Raw genomic sequence first — 19,300 nt, 5'->3', positions numbered from 1 at the left:
GAAGCAAATCCATTTATTTCTAACTCTTTAAAAGTTAAATAATATAGTGTTTATATAAGTATAAGATTATATTTAAGCGGTGACTATAAAATTAGTAAACAGTTTACAGAATACGAATATAATTGTGTTTGCGTTAGATTTCGAAAAATGTTTAGTTTAATATTAATTGATTTCAATTTCGATTTCGATTTCGATTTTTATTTCGTATGCTTTCAACGCTTTTATCTTCGTTTAAATTCGTTCAGTCTTTGTTAATCAACAACTTGGTTAAAAGTGTTTGTTATATTTCTTTAATAAAGGACAAGAAAAAACATTTCTAATTAATAATTAAGAAATATTGGAAATCAAATACCATTGTTGTTAATTATTTTTATAATTATTATTGCATGTTTTTGTTCATTTTAAAACTTTTGCTTGTTTGCTTTTTGTTTTTATTATTATTAAAATATATATTTAAGTAGCATATAGCTTATGTAGGCTAATATATATATATATATATATATATATATATATATATATATATATATATATATATATATATATATATATATATATATATATATATATATATATAAATTTATATATATATCGTCGATCTCTCAGGTAAGAACTACATTTGGTATAAGAACCTCCACTACTTTTCCACTAACCGCTCCTGCCTGACCAACACAGATTAATCCTCCCACCTCAGCAACGCTTTGCATAAGTGTGTGTGTGCGTGCGTGTGTGGCGTGTCTGTATGTGTAGCGGTTTCAATGAGCTTAGAGCACGACGCGTCGAACGCCGCAGTCCATGCAAAACTTGGCGTGCTCTAGCACAAATTTGGCGCCACATTCGTGACAAAACTTGGACATTTTCATAGAAACATTCGAATTGCTGCTGTGCAGGGAGTGCTGAGATGTCGTAGGCGTTAAACCAACACCTCCACTATTATTGTTGTTGTTGTTCTTTAAGTTCAATGCGTTAAGTTCGTAGTTGTTATTGTTGGCTACCTGAGGCTGAGATTGCTGTTGCTGTATGTAGTTATAATTTGAGTTTTGCTTGTGATGCTGTTGGTGCTGCTCCTGTTGCTGCATCAGCTGCTCCGAGCTGCTGCTGGAATATTCCATATTGCCGTTGCCGTTGCCAGCATCGGTATTAATGCCGAGACCATTGGGTGCAAACATGCGCTGGCGCGCCTTCAGTGTGCCATAGTTGCTTTGTGCCTGCGTTGAGGCATCCATCATGCTGTTGGACTGTTTGGGGGACATGGCTGGAGCTCCGCTTGCAGTGTGTGGGCGCGATTGGCCCGGGGTGCGCGGCGTATTATTGTTAGACTGCAGCTCACTAGAGCGCTGACGGGACAGACAGTATGGAGAGTTGCTGCTATAGTATTTAAAATAAAAAGGAATACAAAAAGCTGTTAAGTATTGAACTTAAGAATATCGCTGATATAAATATCGATAAGTCGTGGCAATCGTAAGTACTATATGTTTTCAGTGTAGTGCTCGTCAGATCTTCCTGTCTTTACAAAATAGAATATATACATTCACTGCCTTTTCGTAATTCGAAAATTGACATAGTAAAGTGGACGGACATGATACACAGGTAAATAAAAATCAAGCTCGCATGTTCAGCTTGTATCGATTGCTTAGTTATTTTGCTGTCATCACTATTGACTATTGCCGATAGTGTATGCTTAACCCACTTACTAGCTATCGATAAATCGATACGTTGCGACTAACCTGCCGTAAGCTGAGTCAGTGCTAAGCTTGGAACTAGCTCCGCGACGTGATGATTGCGATGAGGACATCGGATATCCATCAAGGCTACTCAGCTCATCCGAATCTCCTGATGGCGATTGCGTCGTTGCCTTTACATCCTGTTGCTTTTGCTGCACTTGCTCCTGGCGTTGCAAGATATCGCGACGCACCGAGGCGCTCGCCTCCTCGCCCAGCTGTTTGAAATCGTTGCGCATTTTCTCTATCACATTCTTGGCATTGTTTGCCTCTACATTGGGCAGTGGTGATGTCACAGCTGTGCTCACCCGATTCTGATAATGAACGCGCCCAGTCTCATCATCGAACTGATCCTCGTTGTCGCTAATTTTGCTGAACTTAGCATGCTCCGGCTCGTTGCCGTTCTCAATATGTAGCACATCGATGGGCGTCTGTGCATTGCCAACCATGTGACGCAGTGAGTCCGGTGAGATGGGCGAACGCCCTTGTGCATTGGCCTCAGTTTCAATGCTTATAAATATTTCACGTTTGCTTGATTCGTCCATAGACTTCTGCCCCTTCTCGCCATGGTAGTTGCTGTTGCTGCTGGTGGCGGAGGCATTCGACAGCTGGCGCTCCAGCTTCTCGTCGCTGCTGGTCAACGGCGTCTTGAAAGCGCCATTCGGCGGTGTTTTGTAGGAGCCGCTGCTATTTGGTGTCTTGTAGGAGCCAGTGTTGGCATGTGCCGATTTGAATGATTCGCCACCAATTGATAAACTCGAATTCGACCTGTGGGCATGAGGCTCTTTAGTGTTGGGCGCATAGTAGTGGGTCTTAGGTGGCGTTATAAACTGTGAGCTAATGCCAGAGGTTGTAGCTGGTCTCTGTGTAGCTGTCGGCGTCGGTGGTTGTGTCTGTGTCTGCGTCTGTGTCTGTGTCTGTGCTTGGGATTGTCCTTGTGGTGTTGAAGTCGCCTTCTGGAACGAGCGTTGCCGGCTCGTTGTGCGATTCAGCAGAAACTCGCGACAGTCTCGGAACAGCGGAAATTGCTCCTCATCATTCTCGTTCTCGAATGATGAGAGAAATTCCTCAAAATCAAAGTCATCAAATGTGGGTAGCACAGGCATATTGGGTAGAGTCAGCGGCATTGTTTTGAGTGGATTGGAGAGCAGCTGCTTCTGCTGCTGCTGCCAACATTGTTCGTCAAATTCCAGCGAGGAGCGATTGGCCTCATCATCAGCGCAGCTGCCCGATGAGATATACGCCTCCTCTGGCGAAGCATCATACAGAAATTGATTGCGTCCGAGACGCATCTTGCGCTTCAGCAGGTTACGCGCCTCGCCGGAATTACGCCGCTGCTCCTGTCCCATCGTTATGGTAGACTGGGAACTGCTGCGACTCTGCGAGAGCTGCTGTGGCGTGGAACTCGCATCGGAGGAGCCAGTGGACGATTGCTGCACTAGCAGATTATCGCAGGGGTTGATCAGCTTGGGATCTATGTAATCGCCCATTCGATTGCTACCAAAGATGCTCTCCAGCTTTATGGGCAACGGTGCAGCAATGACGCTATTGTTGTTGATCAGATTCTGTTGCGGCTTGACGATGGGCTCCAAGCGCAGCGGCGTGGCAAAGTTATGGGCCAAATTCTCATTGTTCTCTTTGGCGACTGGTGGACAAATGGGCGTGGTGAGCGGTGGCAGCTGGCCACTGTTTGCATTTAGATTCTTAGCCGAATTCTGTTTGCTCAGATTGTTGCTCTTATCTTTCAGCTCCTTGCTGCTGAGCTCCTTGCTGCTTAGCTCCTTGCTGCTGAGCTCCCTGCTGCTGAGCTCCTTGCTGTTCTGCTCTTTGCTATGGGCAGCTACTTCCGCAGCCTTGGCATTCAGCTGCTCCAGCTCGTGCTCGTACTTGAGGAACACGGCCAACGAATCGGTCTTGGCTACATTACGCGGCGGCGGCTGCTTGGATGTAGAAGTGCTATCCGTCTCATTGCCGCCACCCAGAGGCAGTTTCAACTGCTGCTTGCGATTCGAGGCGCTCGTATCACGGCGTACAACACGCGGACTATGAAAGTCATTGCTGCAAGCAGCACGTACAGGCATCTCGTCATACTCCTCCGGCTTGAGGAAGTTGCTCGATATGGGACCCTCGTCGGAGAGGCCGCGCTGAATGGTGGGCCGATAGTTGGTGGCAAAGAGTGGACGACTGGGCAGCAAAGGTGTGCGGCGTGGTCCACGCAGGGACGAAGTGCGTCGAAAGCTAGATGTCGGCGTTACCTTGGGCGCCATGGATGTCGTCGTTGGCGCTTTGCCCAGCGCGCTAGTCAGCGAGGTGGACATGATCGATGTGGGTGTGCGTGTAGGTGTGGCTGTTGTGTTGACCAGCGGTTCGTTGTCGGGTGGTGTATTGGGTGAGCAGAGCTCCTCCAGCTGACGCTTGGCGGACAGAAACGGATCGTACTTGTCGCTAGCCAACGGATTGAGGCCGCTGTATTGAAAACATAATAAAAATTAACAACTGCAAAGCAGAAATATCTAATGAGCTCTGGCCCTAGAGATCTGATTGACCCGCCCGTCTGTGCGTTGTCTGGTTGCTTTCCCGGAATGACTATTTAAGAACAAACCTCTTGGTGAGCGATCGTACTGATCGTTTGCTATTCGTCGGCGATCGCTGCTGCCTAATGTACATGGTGCCTTCTTCATCCTGTTCCACCACTACCATACGTCGACTAAGATTGGATGGTGTACTGCGGCCCTTGACACTCCTTGGCACCACCGCGGGCTGTTCCTCCTCGGCATCGTCCAGTTCGTCATCGTAGTGACCCTCCAATAGCTTAGCCTTGCTGAGTAGCTGACCAACTTCCATGTCAGCCTCATCGTAATCCAGTTCACCTTCATCTTCCAAATCTTCGTCCTGTAAGTCGCTTTTCATATCAATAGCCGGCAAATAATTGGCAGCAGGAAGAGGCAAGGCGCGCATCGGCTCCGCGCTGTTCAGGATGACTGGCAGCTGTATACGCTTCCTCGGACGACTCACAGCTTGAATGGTGCTCGCCTCCAGCTTGACTTGTATTTCGGCATGCGGCAAGTTTTCCTCCTCGTCCTCGGAGCCAGAGTATTGATCGTTGGAAATGCGACGCAATGGGGCTGGGGATCGAGCCGAGCGATGGCTTTGCTGTTCAGTGTGCGGCTGATGAACAAATTCGCTTGGCGGCTCCAGAGGACGCAAAATTATATTCGGATTCTCATGGGTGCGTATGCGGCGACGGGCTTGACGCACCAGCGATGTGGATGTACGCAGCTTCGGTGCTACGTTCAATTCCGGATCTTCAATATCCATTTGTATGTTGCAAATATTTGCGGCACCTGCGTGTGCTGCGGCAGCGTGCGTTATAAAAAGTTGATGAAACAAAATTACAAAATTTCCCCCTAAATCCCCCCATCAGACTAACTGGACTATACCCAAATAATTGTATTAAAGTCAATTACTCTAATTTTCTAGTTTCCAAGAGCTGCTTTACCCCAAAGAACTGAATTAGTTCTCGGAGTTGGATCTCTTCTATTTCACGCTGATCGTCTATTATATTCCAAGTTTCTGAGTACCTATGGACTGCGACTAATGCAGCTCTATGGTTGGCTGATCTTTTAAGCGCTTAAATGCGCTGCGCATTAATTAAGAATCATCAAATTGTTCCGCAGCTTAGGAAACTAATTATGAAATCATTTGATGTTAATTAAGTCTAGGCACGCTATGGGGTATGCAGAACCCTATGAACCTTATGCCTGCGGACGAAGTGGTAAGTAGAGCGAAAGAACAAACTGAACTGATTCTAAGTGTTTAGAGTTAGGCTGGGTCTGCAATGGTTACCGAGCCTACCTTGACGCTTGATCAGACCATTGAGCTCCTCGAAAGTCATCGTGACTTGGGGTAGGCCAGCCATGACCTCGGGAGACTCGACATTCGCGCGATGGGATGAAGGTCTGCGATGGGATCTGGCTGGCTGCAGATGCGCCGCCTCGACGCAATCCAATTTGGCCACCTGCATGGTCTCGGAGGCAGGATTATGACGCATGCGCTCCATGGCTTCATCGGCTTCATCCTCATCGTACTGTTTGCGTCTTGCACTCATATGTCCCCGTTCCTGGTAGACAACGTTCGATGGCTCCTCGGCGAGCATGCGTGTATTAGCTTTATACTGGTTATTCATTGGCATTGGAGAGTTTCTCCCCTGCGGTGCATCATATCCATGTGGAGTTTCTGGGCGTTGCACCCTCATCGGCGGCTGTGGCGCACTTCTTTGCGAGCTAAGTTCATGTTGGGTGTGGAGTGAGATCAGTGGGCAAATATACGAAGATCACTTGCTACGAATACTTTATGAGCAAATACTACGCGACGGTTTCTACTGGTCAAAACATTACTGCAGAGTTAGGCAACTTCAACGACAACCATAGCAACGCCAGATGGGCCAATCAGATAGGTTTGGCTAGTCTACGCATTAATTTAAGGTTTACTCTAGGCTTAAGTACTCACTTAACGCTTTGCACGGACGGCGTCATCGGGGGCTCTACTTCTGGCTCATACTGTTCTTCCTGTGCACCCGAGTACTTGTCCCGATTGATGGAGCGCTTGGTTCTAAGGGGAGCAAAAAATTGGTGGATAAAATATGAGTAGATGTAGAGGAAACCCAATGAGAACGTTGCAGTCGAGCGATGCTCAGCAACGTATCACGCCTCAAGGGCGGATCTAAAATCAGAGAAAGGAGTTCTCAATCTGAAATTCTTACTTGAGATTGGGCGGACGATACTTCTTGCGCGCCTCCATACGCTCCTTGGCCTTGCTCGTCTCGGCGGTATTGCTAGCTTTCATATTCGCCTGAATGGCCTTCTCCTTGCACCACTCGACATGGCGATCGAAGGCCTTAACATTAAAGCTGCGCTCACAATGCGGACAATGTTCCGTGGCGGAGTCCTTGATGCGCCTGGTTATGGAACGCTCTGTGGCGCGTGGCCGGCTCGATGAAGGAGGAGCGGCTGCAGGTGCCGCTGGTGCTGCCGGCGGCTCGGCATGAGCAGGAGCAGCAGGAGCAGCAGCAGCAGCGGCAGCTGCAGTGGCCCCACCTCCTTTACGCAATGAGCCTCGTGTCGTATCTTTGGCCTTGCGGCGTGCTGATTGTGGTGAGTTCTGCGAATGCGGTTAATAGAGTAAGGAATACAGGGTAGCCCCTTTCAGCTGCTTACCTCTTGCGGCACAGCGCTGCTTGACACTGAGGATGTCTCGCGGCTGGCCGAGGGCGGCGTATGCACGCCCGGCGCCTTCTCTGCATTGGGCAGCCCGAAATTCTTGGGCAGCACATAGGTGGACAAGGATGTGCCCTCACGACGCTGACGCGATGAATCAAACGGCTTGCGCTTCTTCGCCTTCATCTTCTCGCAGACGACAATATGTTTGCGCAGTGCATCCGTGTTGAAGGTGCGACTGCAGTTGGGACAGGCTGATAAGCTGCTGCTGGTGACTACCTGCTCCGCTATGATCTCGGAGAAGCCCGTGGTCAGTGGACCGGGCGGTGGACCCACCACCTCGTCATCCACATCACCGTCGGACTCCATTGTCGCTGTTGTTGTTGTTGTTGTTGTTGTTTTTGCCGACAAAAATGATTGAAATATAAAAAATAGATTTGGAATATTATTGGATTGTGAGGCTTCAGCTGTTGTTGTTGTTGGGAAACTTTTGCAATGTCTGGTAGAAGATTCTGTATTGCTTGAAACCTAAAAACTAAATTTTACAAATCTCGACTAAAGTAACAAATCAAAAACTTAACTGAGCCCGCCTTCTATGATGACTTTGCGTTCACTCAAGCTAAATTGATTTTAAAGGTAACTTAAGTGTTAAGAGCTAATGGAAGTCCTTGATCTATGAAGCCAATCAGAAGTTTATTAAAGTTTTCGTATAGTTATCATCACTAGCGAAGTTTCAGTTGTTTCTCTCTTAAAAAGTATATATAGTTCTGTTATTCCTTCCTTTACTTCCAGTTGCAGTCTTAAGTAGCAGCGAAAGTGAAGTAAAAACCAAAGGGAAAGCCAAGTTAAAGGCTAAGTCCGTCTGCAGACTGTTGGCCTTTGGCCAAGTGGCACGGCTTAGTCTTGGGCCAGAAACCCTAAAACTTTCCAGTTGCACTTGCGGCTTGCCAAATGTTTTCATATCACATGCCAGTCGCATTTCCATCGAATTGCAGTTGTTTTGCTTTGCTTCTGCTTTTCCGGCATCATTTGTCAAGTCAGCTACAGCAAATTAAGCAAACTCCAAAAAACAACAGCCCTATAAATTCTCTGACTGGCAAGACAATAGACAACAAAATAAAATAACTATATATAACAAAAGAAAAAGAAGAAAAAAGCAATTCAGAAATAATTTATTGTTATTATTTGGATTGTGTCTACATTTGGCTGCCTCTGCGTGTGTGATTGGCCTATAAATTGTTATTTATCTGCCGCATGAAATGTGGTAATGTCCAAGTTTGGCAGCTCGTTTGAGCCAAGCTGTTGAGCTTGCTGCCATTTTGTGGGCGACATTATTATATCTGTATCTTGAAGATACAAGCTGCGCACAGGTGCTGCGCCGAAGCAGCCCACGGTGCGGCAACGCGATTCACTTGACTTTTTGATTTACTGAATTTGAACCCAAAAACAATGAGAGAATCATCTTTTTTTGTTATCTTTTTTTTGATAGAAGCGAAATTAAATAATGTGATTTCATTTAATGAAGACCACATTTTATTATTTATATATTAATTTTTTAATAATAAAAATAAAATGAGACTTCAACAAAATAGTTGAAAATAATTAAATTTCACATTTAATTATGTAAGTGCTAAGACTTAAGCTCGACTGTTGCAGATGTGGCTCTTCTAAATTATTTAACAATTATTTATATAACACTACCTACATACAAATATTATTATTAGTAATCTGCCATGTGAACAGCAATAAAATTATGTGAAACCTGTGCCAGGCGACGCCGAGTAAACATTGCGTGAGCCGTAAAGAATTTTGATGTTATAGGAATCTACTCTTGTGTCTTTGGATGGAAATCAAGACATACGATCTGCTGACTGGCTGCCAATATTACAATAATTCCAAGACAATCCAAGGCACTCAGATAACATATATCAACGACACGCATTAATTTCTGCAACACGCTGAGAGCTGGCGCAACTGGAAGCTCGACTCGTTCGCATTCATTCCAATTCAAATCAATGCAACTTGTGTACGCAGCGTAATCCGATGAGAAGTGGGTGAGTGACTGCCTCAATGGATGGATATGTAGTGGGGCAGTCGTTGCACATGACAGCACCACTAGAGCAGCACCACAATGCACATATGTTAATGATGCTCAGCGAACTCGCATTGCCAAATGCAGACAGTAGCAGCAGGGCTACTCGGGCCATTATGAGATTATACTTTATGCATCTCTTTCAACTATATCCACTTGAGTTTTATAAATAAAATTCAGCGACTGCCTAAAGAACAACTGCCTGAGCAGCAGGGCGGCCAAGTCTCAAGTCTGGAGTCTAAGCAGATTTTTGATTTGTGCAAATGCTCCGAGTTCAAGAGTTCGTAAGTTTACTAGATCAAATCTTACGTAATACTTGTAGCCGATTTCTGATGGAAAATTGAATATATATTTTTTGTCTCTATATAACTGGAGGTAGAGCAAGGCGGGTCTTATAGAAAGCTAGGTAAGATCAGTACACCTGAACAGTTCTAGATCACAATTAGATATATGATTAGTAATAATATTGTAAATGAATCTATATTCAATTAAGATCTTTTTATGATAATCTCCCAAAATTAAAGTCTCTTCATCATATACCAGCTCAATCCGTATGAACGAACTGAGAACTCGCTGCATTTGTTATTGTTCTGCATAAGACATTTAATTCTTTGGCGCATCCATTAATTTAGAGTGAAGCAATAGGTTCATGTAGGGCTTATGTATGATATGTTTATATAGCTTGGACCTTGGCCAACGAGTTTGTTATGCGACCCATATTTTTGGTGCCACATATATTCTTTCAACTTGCGACAGTAGCATAAAAACTGGATAGTCCAGTTAAGAACTACACACATAACATATTTATATATATATATATGTACATATGACAAAAACTTTGCCTAGCAGCTTTTCAAGACTCCCTCTTCAATTTGCTTGTCACTTTTCCAAAATAAATATAGCTGACATCATTTATTGTATTGTTGCTGATAAGCCGAACAGAAAAAGTCATCAAAAGGTCTACAACAAAATTCTTATAAACAAGACAACAAGTGAGACAGAATCGCTAAACAAATTCGAAATTATTATGGTAAATATTGTTAATTAAAGCTGCTTCAGATAAATATATAATCAAAAGAAATTTGTTTAATTGTGTTAGATTAAAGCTTAGTTAGGAGTGAAGAGTGATGTGTGAGTAGAAAATATATTGAAGTCACATAAATAGAGAGTTAGAATTATTGTAGCTGAGCATACTGCATATTGAGCTCTATAAACTAAAAAGCCAATAGAACTTCGAGAGATAAAAGCTGAAAATTAAGTATATATCTATGTCTATATTTTCTTTCAAATATAGATAGTAATTTTTTAAAAATTTATTTAATGATGGTTTCTGGAGGAGAATGTCTTGCATATATATAACTAAGGCTCAGCTGATTCTTGAAGCAATGTAGTTGGTTCAGTGGAATTTGTAAGTTAAGGAGAAAGACAAGCTTGAGCTGTGCCATATATAGATCGAAAACATATGAAAGAATTTCGATTTGGAAATATCTAATATAACTATAACTATTATATAGCATATTGAAGCTATCACATATCTCTTAAATATTTTGATAAGCTACATAATATATATATATAAATGATGTATATATATATGTATATATGTCATCAGATATTAAGTCTATATGCAGCATTCAGAATTCTTTCACTTGCTGCCTCTGCTACGTCGACTCTGTGCCACTTTCACATTAACCAATTGAGAAGCGCTCAATGAATCATTTAAGCAATTAGCAGCTATAAACAATAGTTGATCAATTGTGATAAATTTACTTGAATTAGTTATTGGTGTTGTTGTTGTTGTTGTTGGTTGGTTGGCATGCAAATTAGTAGCGGTATTAGTTGTTGTTGTTGCTGCTGCTGCTGCTGCAGCGACTTCAATCTGATTGACTATAATCAAAACATGCTGCAGCTGTCCAGCGCCCGCAGCTGTGGGAGTAGGTGTAGGCGTGGCCGACTCACTTGACTTGGCATTGGGCGTTTGCTTCTTGTTATTGCTGCTGCTGCTGCTGTTGTTATTGCTGTTGCTGTTGCGTCGCAGTGAGAAGGTGTTGCGTACGCGCGAAAATGTTGACAGCTGTTGCGATTGTTGCTGCTTTTGCTGCTGCTGTTGCGCCTCACTAAGCGCCAGCGAGTTGAAAGAACTTTGCTGCGGCTGCTGCTCGAATACATTGATGTTGCCGCTGCTGCTGCAACTGTTGCTGCTGCCGTTTTCGTTTTCATTTTCACTGGAAACGCGCGCGACTTGCGATTTTTCACCATTGAGCAGCTCATTTAATTGCTGATACTCCTCGTAGAGGCCGCGACTGTGACGCTTATTGATTTTGTTCAACTGCTGTTGCTGCTTCTGCGACTTCGATTTGAATATTTTGTGCCACATTTTCTTGCTCATCTCGTTTGTTACAATTTCGACTTTTTGCTTATTTTTATTCGTTATATTTTTATTTTTAAATGCCACATAATGCAATGGAAATGCGCGCGCGCCCTTTGCTCAACTTGACGCGCCGGCGTTTTGTGTCCAACTGAGCGCGGGCAACATTTGAGGCAGCGCGCCGACGGGCAACATTTAAGCTCGCAGCATGTTGCGGCAGCTTTAGCCAGCAACATGCTGCGGGCGCATATTTTGCATTTAATTAAAAATAGCTGCACTCCAGCTGCCAGCGCTTGCTCTTATGTGGGTGTTGCAGCAACAACAACAACAACAACAACAACAACTCGACAGCCAACAAAGGCGGCTATTCTTTGTAAATCCCTAATCCCCTCCGCAGCTTGTGTCTTAGCAACTGATTTATTTAAAGGCGCCGCACAAATGTTGCTGAACTTTGGCTGCTTAGATGTCTTTCACTTAGCTCTGTACTCGTTGCCTCGACTCTTAAGGCCCGTTTAGTTTTCGAATTGGCAAATTGATATCTTGCACTTGGCCACTTCCTTTTGTCATCAGTCAATCAGTGCAGCTTCCTGTGCTGTCGTTGTCGCTTTCCATTGATGAATTTCACAAAAATTTCGGGCGTAGGCTCCACATATATATATATATGTAATTATGCCCTATTATGGCCAATGGCAATGTACAGTTGCATAAGTGCGCCAAAAAAGGTAGCCGTAGTTGCAGTTGCAATTGTCGCATCCACAGCATTTGCCGAGCTCAGCAACATTTCGTGTTGCAGGCGACACACATAAATAAACAGCTGGCAATGGAGTTGGAGACACATTGAATTGCTTTCAAATTCATTTTTAAATGGGGTATATTAGCTTGCAGAGTATATTTTAACATTTACATTTCATTTACTTTGTAGGTATATTTTTATTTAATTTTAAATATTATTTTTTTTAAATGCTTTATGCCTTTATTTTAGCTTGTAATTATTTTTAGTATATTGCTAAAAGACAATTATTCTCTGAGATTTTTAAAAGCTTTATTACAGATAAAAGAAATTTTATTTTAGTTATATTTAAAATACATGAAACAAATATGTTTTATTACAGAATTTTTTTATATTTTTTGCATACACTAATCTATAGATTTTCAATAAACAGATTGAGCAATATTTATTTCTTAACAATTCTAAGAAACTCTTATATTTTTTGTCATATTTATATTTTTTATATATATATAGTGTATTTCAGCATCGTTCATTGCCAAGCTCAGCTATCATTCTTCTTTTATAGTTTCCTTTCGATTTTTGTTATTTCTTTTTTCGGTCGCTTCTGTTTTTAATTGAAATGCGAATGCACTTTTGAGTGCCTCTGTCTGTTGCTCTGTATCTGTATCTTTAACTGCATATGTATCTGTAGCTGTATCTGTATCTGTATCTGTATCTGCGTCTCTGTCTGCCTCCATATCAGATGGCGCGCTCCCATTTGCTCTGCTCCGAAGTCAACTTGATGCTAACCGTAATAAATCACAATATGGCCGCAGCATCCGCAGTATCTTCCCGCTCCCGTTGACAGTTGACAGTTGACTGTTGACTCGATGACGTCAGAGGAACCAACGACTCTTATGCAACATATTATCTTCGATTATAGCACGTGCCAAGGAAAATGTTGCCGACTAATGAACTTGAAGCACGCCATTGTTGCTTCTACATATGCAGAGATATGCATTATATATATATATATATATCGATATTTATATATATGTATATATATATATATTTATATAGGTGTGCATGTTTGTGTAGAATTATTGAACCAACAACGACATTTTCTCCTATAGCGTTTGCTGTCTGCGGGCTGTCGGCGTCATTTGTGGCCGCCCACGCGCCCTAGACTTTGCCATAAAACTCCATAATCTTTTCTAATTGTCACGCCTTGGGCATGACAAAAATAAATGCTAAATCTTCGCCTTCCACTTGGCCGCTCTCAAAGCTGTCCAACGATGGGAAAGGGCGCATGCTTATAAATAGTGCACTTGGTTTGCTTGGCTGGCATTTTGGGAGCAGGCCGAACGGAATGAACTCAATTCTTCTTATGAGCCAACAAACATTTAATGTTTCATATGCGAGAGACAGTCATATGCTGAATACACTAGGCGAAACAGCTAAATTTTGTAACTGAACTGAAACAAAGAGTTCTTTCAGAAAAACTTTGAATATGTTTAAACAAATCTAAAGAAGATCAAAGAAAATGTTGTCAGCGTATTATTGACCAAACACAAATTTGTGCATGCCCTAAGCTAATGGAACTAGTATCAGGCACATAAACAGGTATATCTTAGAGGTAAACATAGTGAATGTACGTCTATTTAGAGTAAGTCAAAGAATTTATTGCTAAAAAATAATTTAAATAATATTTTAACTAGACTCTAATTTGTGGCTACGAAATGTTTATGCTCGTATTTTGTTATCAGTGTCCGTCCTCTCTCTCTCACACTCTCTCTATATTTAATACAATACGTTTTCTCTCTGTCTCAGGTTCACATCTTCATATAAATCTCTCACATTATGCAAATCTTTAAAAGTTCACTTTCTACATCTATCTCTATCCCTATCTCTCTGCCTCTCTCTCATTCTCTCTATCTCCCTCTCTATCTCTCCCCCTCTCTCTCTTTTTCCATCTCTTTGTTTTTCTCTACCGCCCGCCCCCCCCCCCCCCTCTCGATCTCCCTCTCTCTCTATCTATTGATCTTAATCTGTATATCTTTGTTTCTCTCTCTGTCTTTCTCTCACTCTCGTAATCTTTTTATTCTCTTCCTCTCTCTCTATCACTCATTCTAAATCTCTTTTGTATATTGTGATTCTAGAAGCCGATATATGTTTCTTCACTCTATTCTATCTTCCTCTAATTTCTCTTGGGTTCTTTTTCACTATTTCTCCACATCGTTTTGCCTAGCAATCTCTGTGCCTCTCCCCCCTCTCTCTCTCCCTTCTCTCTCTCTGCCTCTCTTTCTTCCACCTATACATATGCTGGAACTACTTGTAGACGTATTTGCTACTAATTAAGTTCTATTTCTTCTCGTCTCCAGTCGCAACTTTTCCATCTGCACCGCACCCACTCTACGCTCACCCTACCTCCAAGTTCCAATCTCCCTGCTCCACACCCCGCCGCTGCACCGCTCCACATTTGTAATGAAATCATTTCAGTTCATTGGCGCTCCCCTTGTAACGAAGTTTTGTTGTTGTTGTTGTTGCTATTGCTAATGCGTTGTTTTTCCTTAGCTTTTTTTTTCGCTTTTCTGAACGCATTTTTTTTGCAGATTGCACAATTTTCTGTTCTGTTTTCAGTTCAGTAGTTTCGAGTTTGTTGTTGCTTTTGTTTGTTGTTAATACAAATTGATGTTGATCTTTTTGTTGTTGTTGTTGTTGCTATGTTTATCATTGTTGCCGACCGCTGATTGCTTTTTAGAAAGTGTGAAACACTTTTGTATCATATGCACATATATATATATAGATCTGTATATAGAAATAGATATATATGTTATATATGGGCAGTTCAGCTCAGTTTTGCATTGGCACTGCCAGGTGCACATAGTGCGTAACGTTAATTGAGGTAGGTAATTATTGATTGGTTTTGTGTTCTGCTGGGAAAGGGCGAAAACGATTAACAACTGTGAGTCTAACTGAGCTATTAGGTAAAAGTGAAAAAGAAATGGGTATTATAGTATTAGTAATAGTTGTAGATAGAAATATCAAAATACGGTAAAAGTATGACTAACAAATGTCCACAATTCATCAACGAATTATGGGCAGGGGCGAAAACATATTTTAAAATAATTAAGTTTATTATATGACTTCCTTAGTACTTAATGTCATACAATTTGCTATTTAATAGAACCTAGTTTAATTGATATTAAAAGCATTACTTTGTTTTACTATGATTTAAACTTGTGTAACTCTAACACAAACAATTCCTCATCAATATGTAATAACTCACAGTTTATAGACTTCTTTCAGTGCCCTTTCCGGGCAGCTGTGCGAAGAATTAAAGACATCTTTAAGTCAGTTACTTAAAGCTGTTGTTAGACTATTACAGCAAAATAAAAAGGGTATTAGCTCTTTAACAAACAGCAACAATTTGATAGTTAAAACAGATATTGTCCGCAAGCCATATATGTCTAATAAATTATTTTACATTTTCTATAAATTTTCTCTAAGTTCTTTTATTTTTATAAAATTTTTACAAATTTTTTATTCTCGTTTTAACTAGAAATAAAAATAATTAATTAAAGAGCAGTTTTCAAACTATATTTTTCACTTAACAGAAAAGTAGTAACTGTAAGCTGCACGGCAACACTGCGCAGCACTTAACAGAAAGCTTTCAACAAGCTTTCCGCTCGCTAGCTGCTTAACAGATTGTAACATTTACTACTGTTAAACATGCAACAGACAAGATATACAACTTCCAAAAAATTATAAATTTAATTAATTTAATTAAAGTTTTATTTATATAGTCAGCTAAAGTATATCTATGGAGTATACCCTAACCAGAAATGACCGAAAGAAACTGGTTTTTGCAGACGTGCAGCTAACAATGTGAACACAATTTGGCAATAACAAAATCGAATTCGATTGTATTTTTTATTATGAAGTGTTGTTCTTGTTGTTGTTTGCATTGTGTTTGCCTGTCAAATAAATTACGTTGCAAAAAATCGAAACTGGAAACTGGTTGTATTTGACTTTGGAATTCATTCTATGTGCAAAATAAAACTGGAATTCCTCGTGTGGGCTACGAATGCTGCTAAATGTAGTTCAATGTCAAGGAAATTTGCGCAGAGCACGAGTGGGCTAAGTGGGTCAGGCCCAGCGACTGTGACAAGTTAAGGGCTCCAAATGCAGCGCCCATTTAAGCCAAATATGCAGAAAGGCCATTACAAGCCGCCTACAAATCAAATATGTGACACTGAGCTCGAGTCGAGCTCGAGCTGCGTTCGAGTCGAGTTCGATATTGACGCATTTGTCGAGCATTAGTTAAAACGAGCACGAAATTCTTAGACGTGACTTGATTTGAAAACATTATCAACGCTCGACTTCTGTCAGGCACCAAATACATATATACATAACAATTATAGATTATATATTTAATAAATATCTTCCCTTGGGTCTAGGCAGAGCTATATACAAAGGCAACTATAGAAGGGTGCAAATGTCTAATGCTGTAGAAGTAAAATTAGGAGAAAAATAAAGAAAATGGATTTTATTTATTTTATCTTTAAGTTAATGTAATGCAATAAATGATCTAATTGATATGAATGTAATAAATAAAAAATATATAGTGAAAAGTTCTAGGCTGACCAATCAAGTGTGATACACTTTTAGATTGTTATATATGAGCAATCGTTGAAGATATCAGTTACTTTAAGCTGTTAAAATATTCAAAAAGATTTGCCATTCGATCATAAATTCTCTTAGACCTACGCTTGGTTTGATTGACATTCAGCTCTCAATTTGCTGTTCAATGTTTTTTTTAACGTTTTTAATGTTCCATTAAATAATTAATATTATTTCAAAGAACATTCCTATATTAGAAGAGTATTAAATGAAACTTTGTCAAATTGTCTTGGATTTAGCTGCCTTTTTGGCAGACTTTTATATTTAATTTAATTAAAATGAATTTATGTCAATTTTGGCGGCTTTAAATGGAAATTGACATAGTTAGAATTGCCTTCGTTCTGTTTGTTGTTGTCGTTTGCTTGGCTTCTTCTTATTTTTGTTTTTGAGTTTTTTACTGCGCTTTGTTTTTTATTTTTTAAATGCCTCCCACGTTTGCTGCGGCTTTTGCATTTCCATTTTTTCTTCTTCTTCCTTAACTACTCAAGCAAAATAATTCGCATTCGCGTCTGATGTCATGCGATGTGCGAAGCTCATAGAAAGTTGAGCGGCACAGCAAATGTTATTAAGTTTGCTTAAAACTTTAACAATTGACTGTGGGCATTAGGCCATGGAAAGTGTGGCTTAATGAACGTTGTAAAGTGATTGTAAAGTGAAACGATTCGAGAATGCAATGACAATTTAGCTGCATATTGTAAAAGGCCCAGTGAGAAGCCAACCTAGCTGCAGAAGCTAAAAGCGATCCCAACTCGAAATCAATGCATAAGAATCTGAAATATTTATTCTCAGAGATATTTCAATTAAAATTTTATCTCTCATAAAAAAATGTGGGTAATGTTTTTAAAATTCAAACTAATAAATTCATGTTTTATAAGAGAGTTCCATAGCTTAAAATATACTTTATATACTTTTGCTTAAATACTCATATTTCTATTGTTATAGATATAGATTTTAGATAATAGAAATTCTTTTTCAAAACAAAAAAATAAATAAATTTGCAATGTTTTCCATTTACTGCTTATATATTAATATATACAAATTTGTCAAGCATTCAATATCCATAAAAAACTTTTTTAAATATTTAATTTTTATGTATGACAAAAATATATGGCAATTGGTATACGAAGAGAAAAACAATATATCACATGGACAGCAATAAAAAAAGCTATAATAAAATAAAAATCCACCAAATTTTATTTTGGAAACTAAAAAATTATATTTTCCTGTTCTTAAAAATTGATATAAATATTTTAAAAATTTTTTACAACTATTTTAACATTTCTATTTTAATTTAACTTCTTTAAACATTTTCCCTTAGCTTCTTTTGCTTCTATTCCATTCGTAATCTCTGCACGTGCGTCATTTCATGTGTTTTCATTAAATTGAGGAATTGATTTTCATTTCCCATTTCCATTTCCTTTTGCTTTCAAAAATATCGCATTTAATTGCCTTTTAAGTGCCACAAAATTCATTTAGAATTTTAAATAATTTTATTTCCAAAAGATTTTTGTCAGCGTTTGTTCGGCTTCTTTTGTTTGTCATTTTAATGAAGGCGAGCCACAAAAAATGCCGACCCCACTTAAAAGCCAGCCAAATTATAAACAATTTTTTTTATTATTTTTATGTATTTATATATACTTTTTATATATTTATTTCTAAGCACTTCCTTCTGCGCTGCGTGCATGCGCCTGCGCGGAAGTCGCCGCGCGCTCAGTTCGCAGCCAATTTTGATTTTTTGTAAAACAATTTTTATTTCGCTTATGCATAAATTCATGAGTGGCAATGCACTTGAGTGCCACTCAATAAGAGTGCCACCTAAGCCTATGCTAATTGTCTAAGTGCTATCTGCTTAGGTCACTAGTTACTATTGCCAGTTGGCGACTCTTGGGGGCTTTTCTTACCAAAATCGAAGTGGTACATGCTGGGCAGCTCGCGCGGCGTTGTCGTGCGCGTCAGCGAGGCGACTAGCGGTGTGCAGGGGGGCGTGGCAATGAATATCGCCTCCAGCTGGCGCGACGGCTCCGATGCTGCCATTTCCAATTCAATTTTTAAAATTTTCTTTTAAGTTTTTCACAATGTGAATTTGGCAGCAACTTAATTTATGCACTGAACTTGCTGCTTAAAGGAAATTTTATTCAATTTTCGTTTTCTTCTTATTTTGCTTCACTTCCGCGAAAGTACAGACAGAAAACGCGCGCGTTTTGTGTCGCGTCGCGAGCGTTTAAAAACGCGCGGCGAAAATCTTTCGCTCACATGCAACGGCTTTGCAGCAATATTCATCAAGCGAATGATTTTTGCCTCATTTGCTAATTAATCATATTTCGTTTTCACTGCACTTTCAAAAAAAAAAAAAAAAAAACCAAAAAACTGTAGCAATAGCTTTTGCCTAATGTTCAAAATTATTTTGTTTTTTCTTTTTTCTTTTTGGTTTTCACAATTCTTTTTTCCTTTGTGGCACGCGAAACTTGGGAGCCGAAATAATTTGGAGTTTGGTTCACATTTGAAATTCGTGTTGTT

At 40.4% G+C, this 19,300-nt stretch overlaps 1 protein-coding gene across 5 annotated transcripts; it reads right to left on the bottom strand.

Annotated features, from left to right (window-relative positions):
- Positions 1 to 591: 591 nt before the first annotated feature.
- Positions 592 to 18,928, bottom strand: LOC111600149 (homeobox protein 9). 5 transcript variants are annotated; one of them, XM_023316133.2, is made up of 8 exons: positions 18,685 to 18,928; positions 6,935 to 7,308; positions 6,481 to 6,878; positions 6,228 to 6,329; positions 5,574 to 6,001; positions 4,321 to 5,071; positions 1,725 to 2,486; positions 592 to 1,365 (listed from the first exon to the last, which is right to left on the bottom strand). In XM_023316133.2, the coding sequence occupies exons 1-8, from the start codon at positions 18,815 to 18,817 to the stop codon at positions 762 to 764; spliced, it is 3,552 nt and encodes a 1,183-aa protein (XP_023171901.2). In that variant the 5' UTR covers positions 18,818 to 18,928; the 3' UTR covers positions 592 to 761. The 5 variants fall into 5 exon arrangements, with proteins under 5 accessions (XP_023171901.2, XP_023171899.2, XP_023171900.2 ...); XM_023316131.2 differs by lacking the exon at positions 18,685 to 18,928 and adding an exon at positions 10,983 to 11,427; XM_023316132.2 differs by lacking the exon at positions 18,685 to 18,928 and adding an exon at positions 10,983 to 11,427 and having other exon boundaries at positions 4,321 to 5,062.
- Positions 18,929 to 19,300: the final 372 nt, after the last annotated feature.

This window comes from Drosophila hydei, unplaced genomic scaffold (genome assembly GCF_003285905.1).
Source record: "Drosophila hydei strain 15085-1641.00,03,60 unplaced genomic scaffold, DhydRS2 tig00008130-arrow-arrow-pilon, whole genome shotgun sequence".
Classification (NCBI taxonomy): Eukaryota; Metazoa; Arthropoda; class Insecta; order Diptera; family Drosophilidae; genus Drosophila; species Drosophila hydei.
This window is presented reverse-complemented; position numbering and strand designations above follow the sequence as displayed.

Excerpts from the sequence above, each read along its gene's own strand:
- LOC111600149 (XM_023316131.2), bottom strand. The coding sequence starts at position 11,412 with ATGAGCAAGAAAATGTGGCACAAAATATTCAAATCGAAGTCGCAGAAG. Across the intron at positions 7,309-10,982 it reads AACGCCCAATGCCAAGTCAA|CGACAATGGAGTCCGACGGT; the intron begins GTGAGTCGGCCA and ends CAACAACAACAG. Across the intron at positions 6,879-6,934 it reads GCAGCGCTGTGCCGCAAGAG|AACTCACCACAATCAGCACG; the intron begins GTAAGCAGCTGA and ends CCGCATTCGCAG.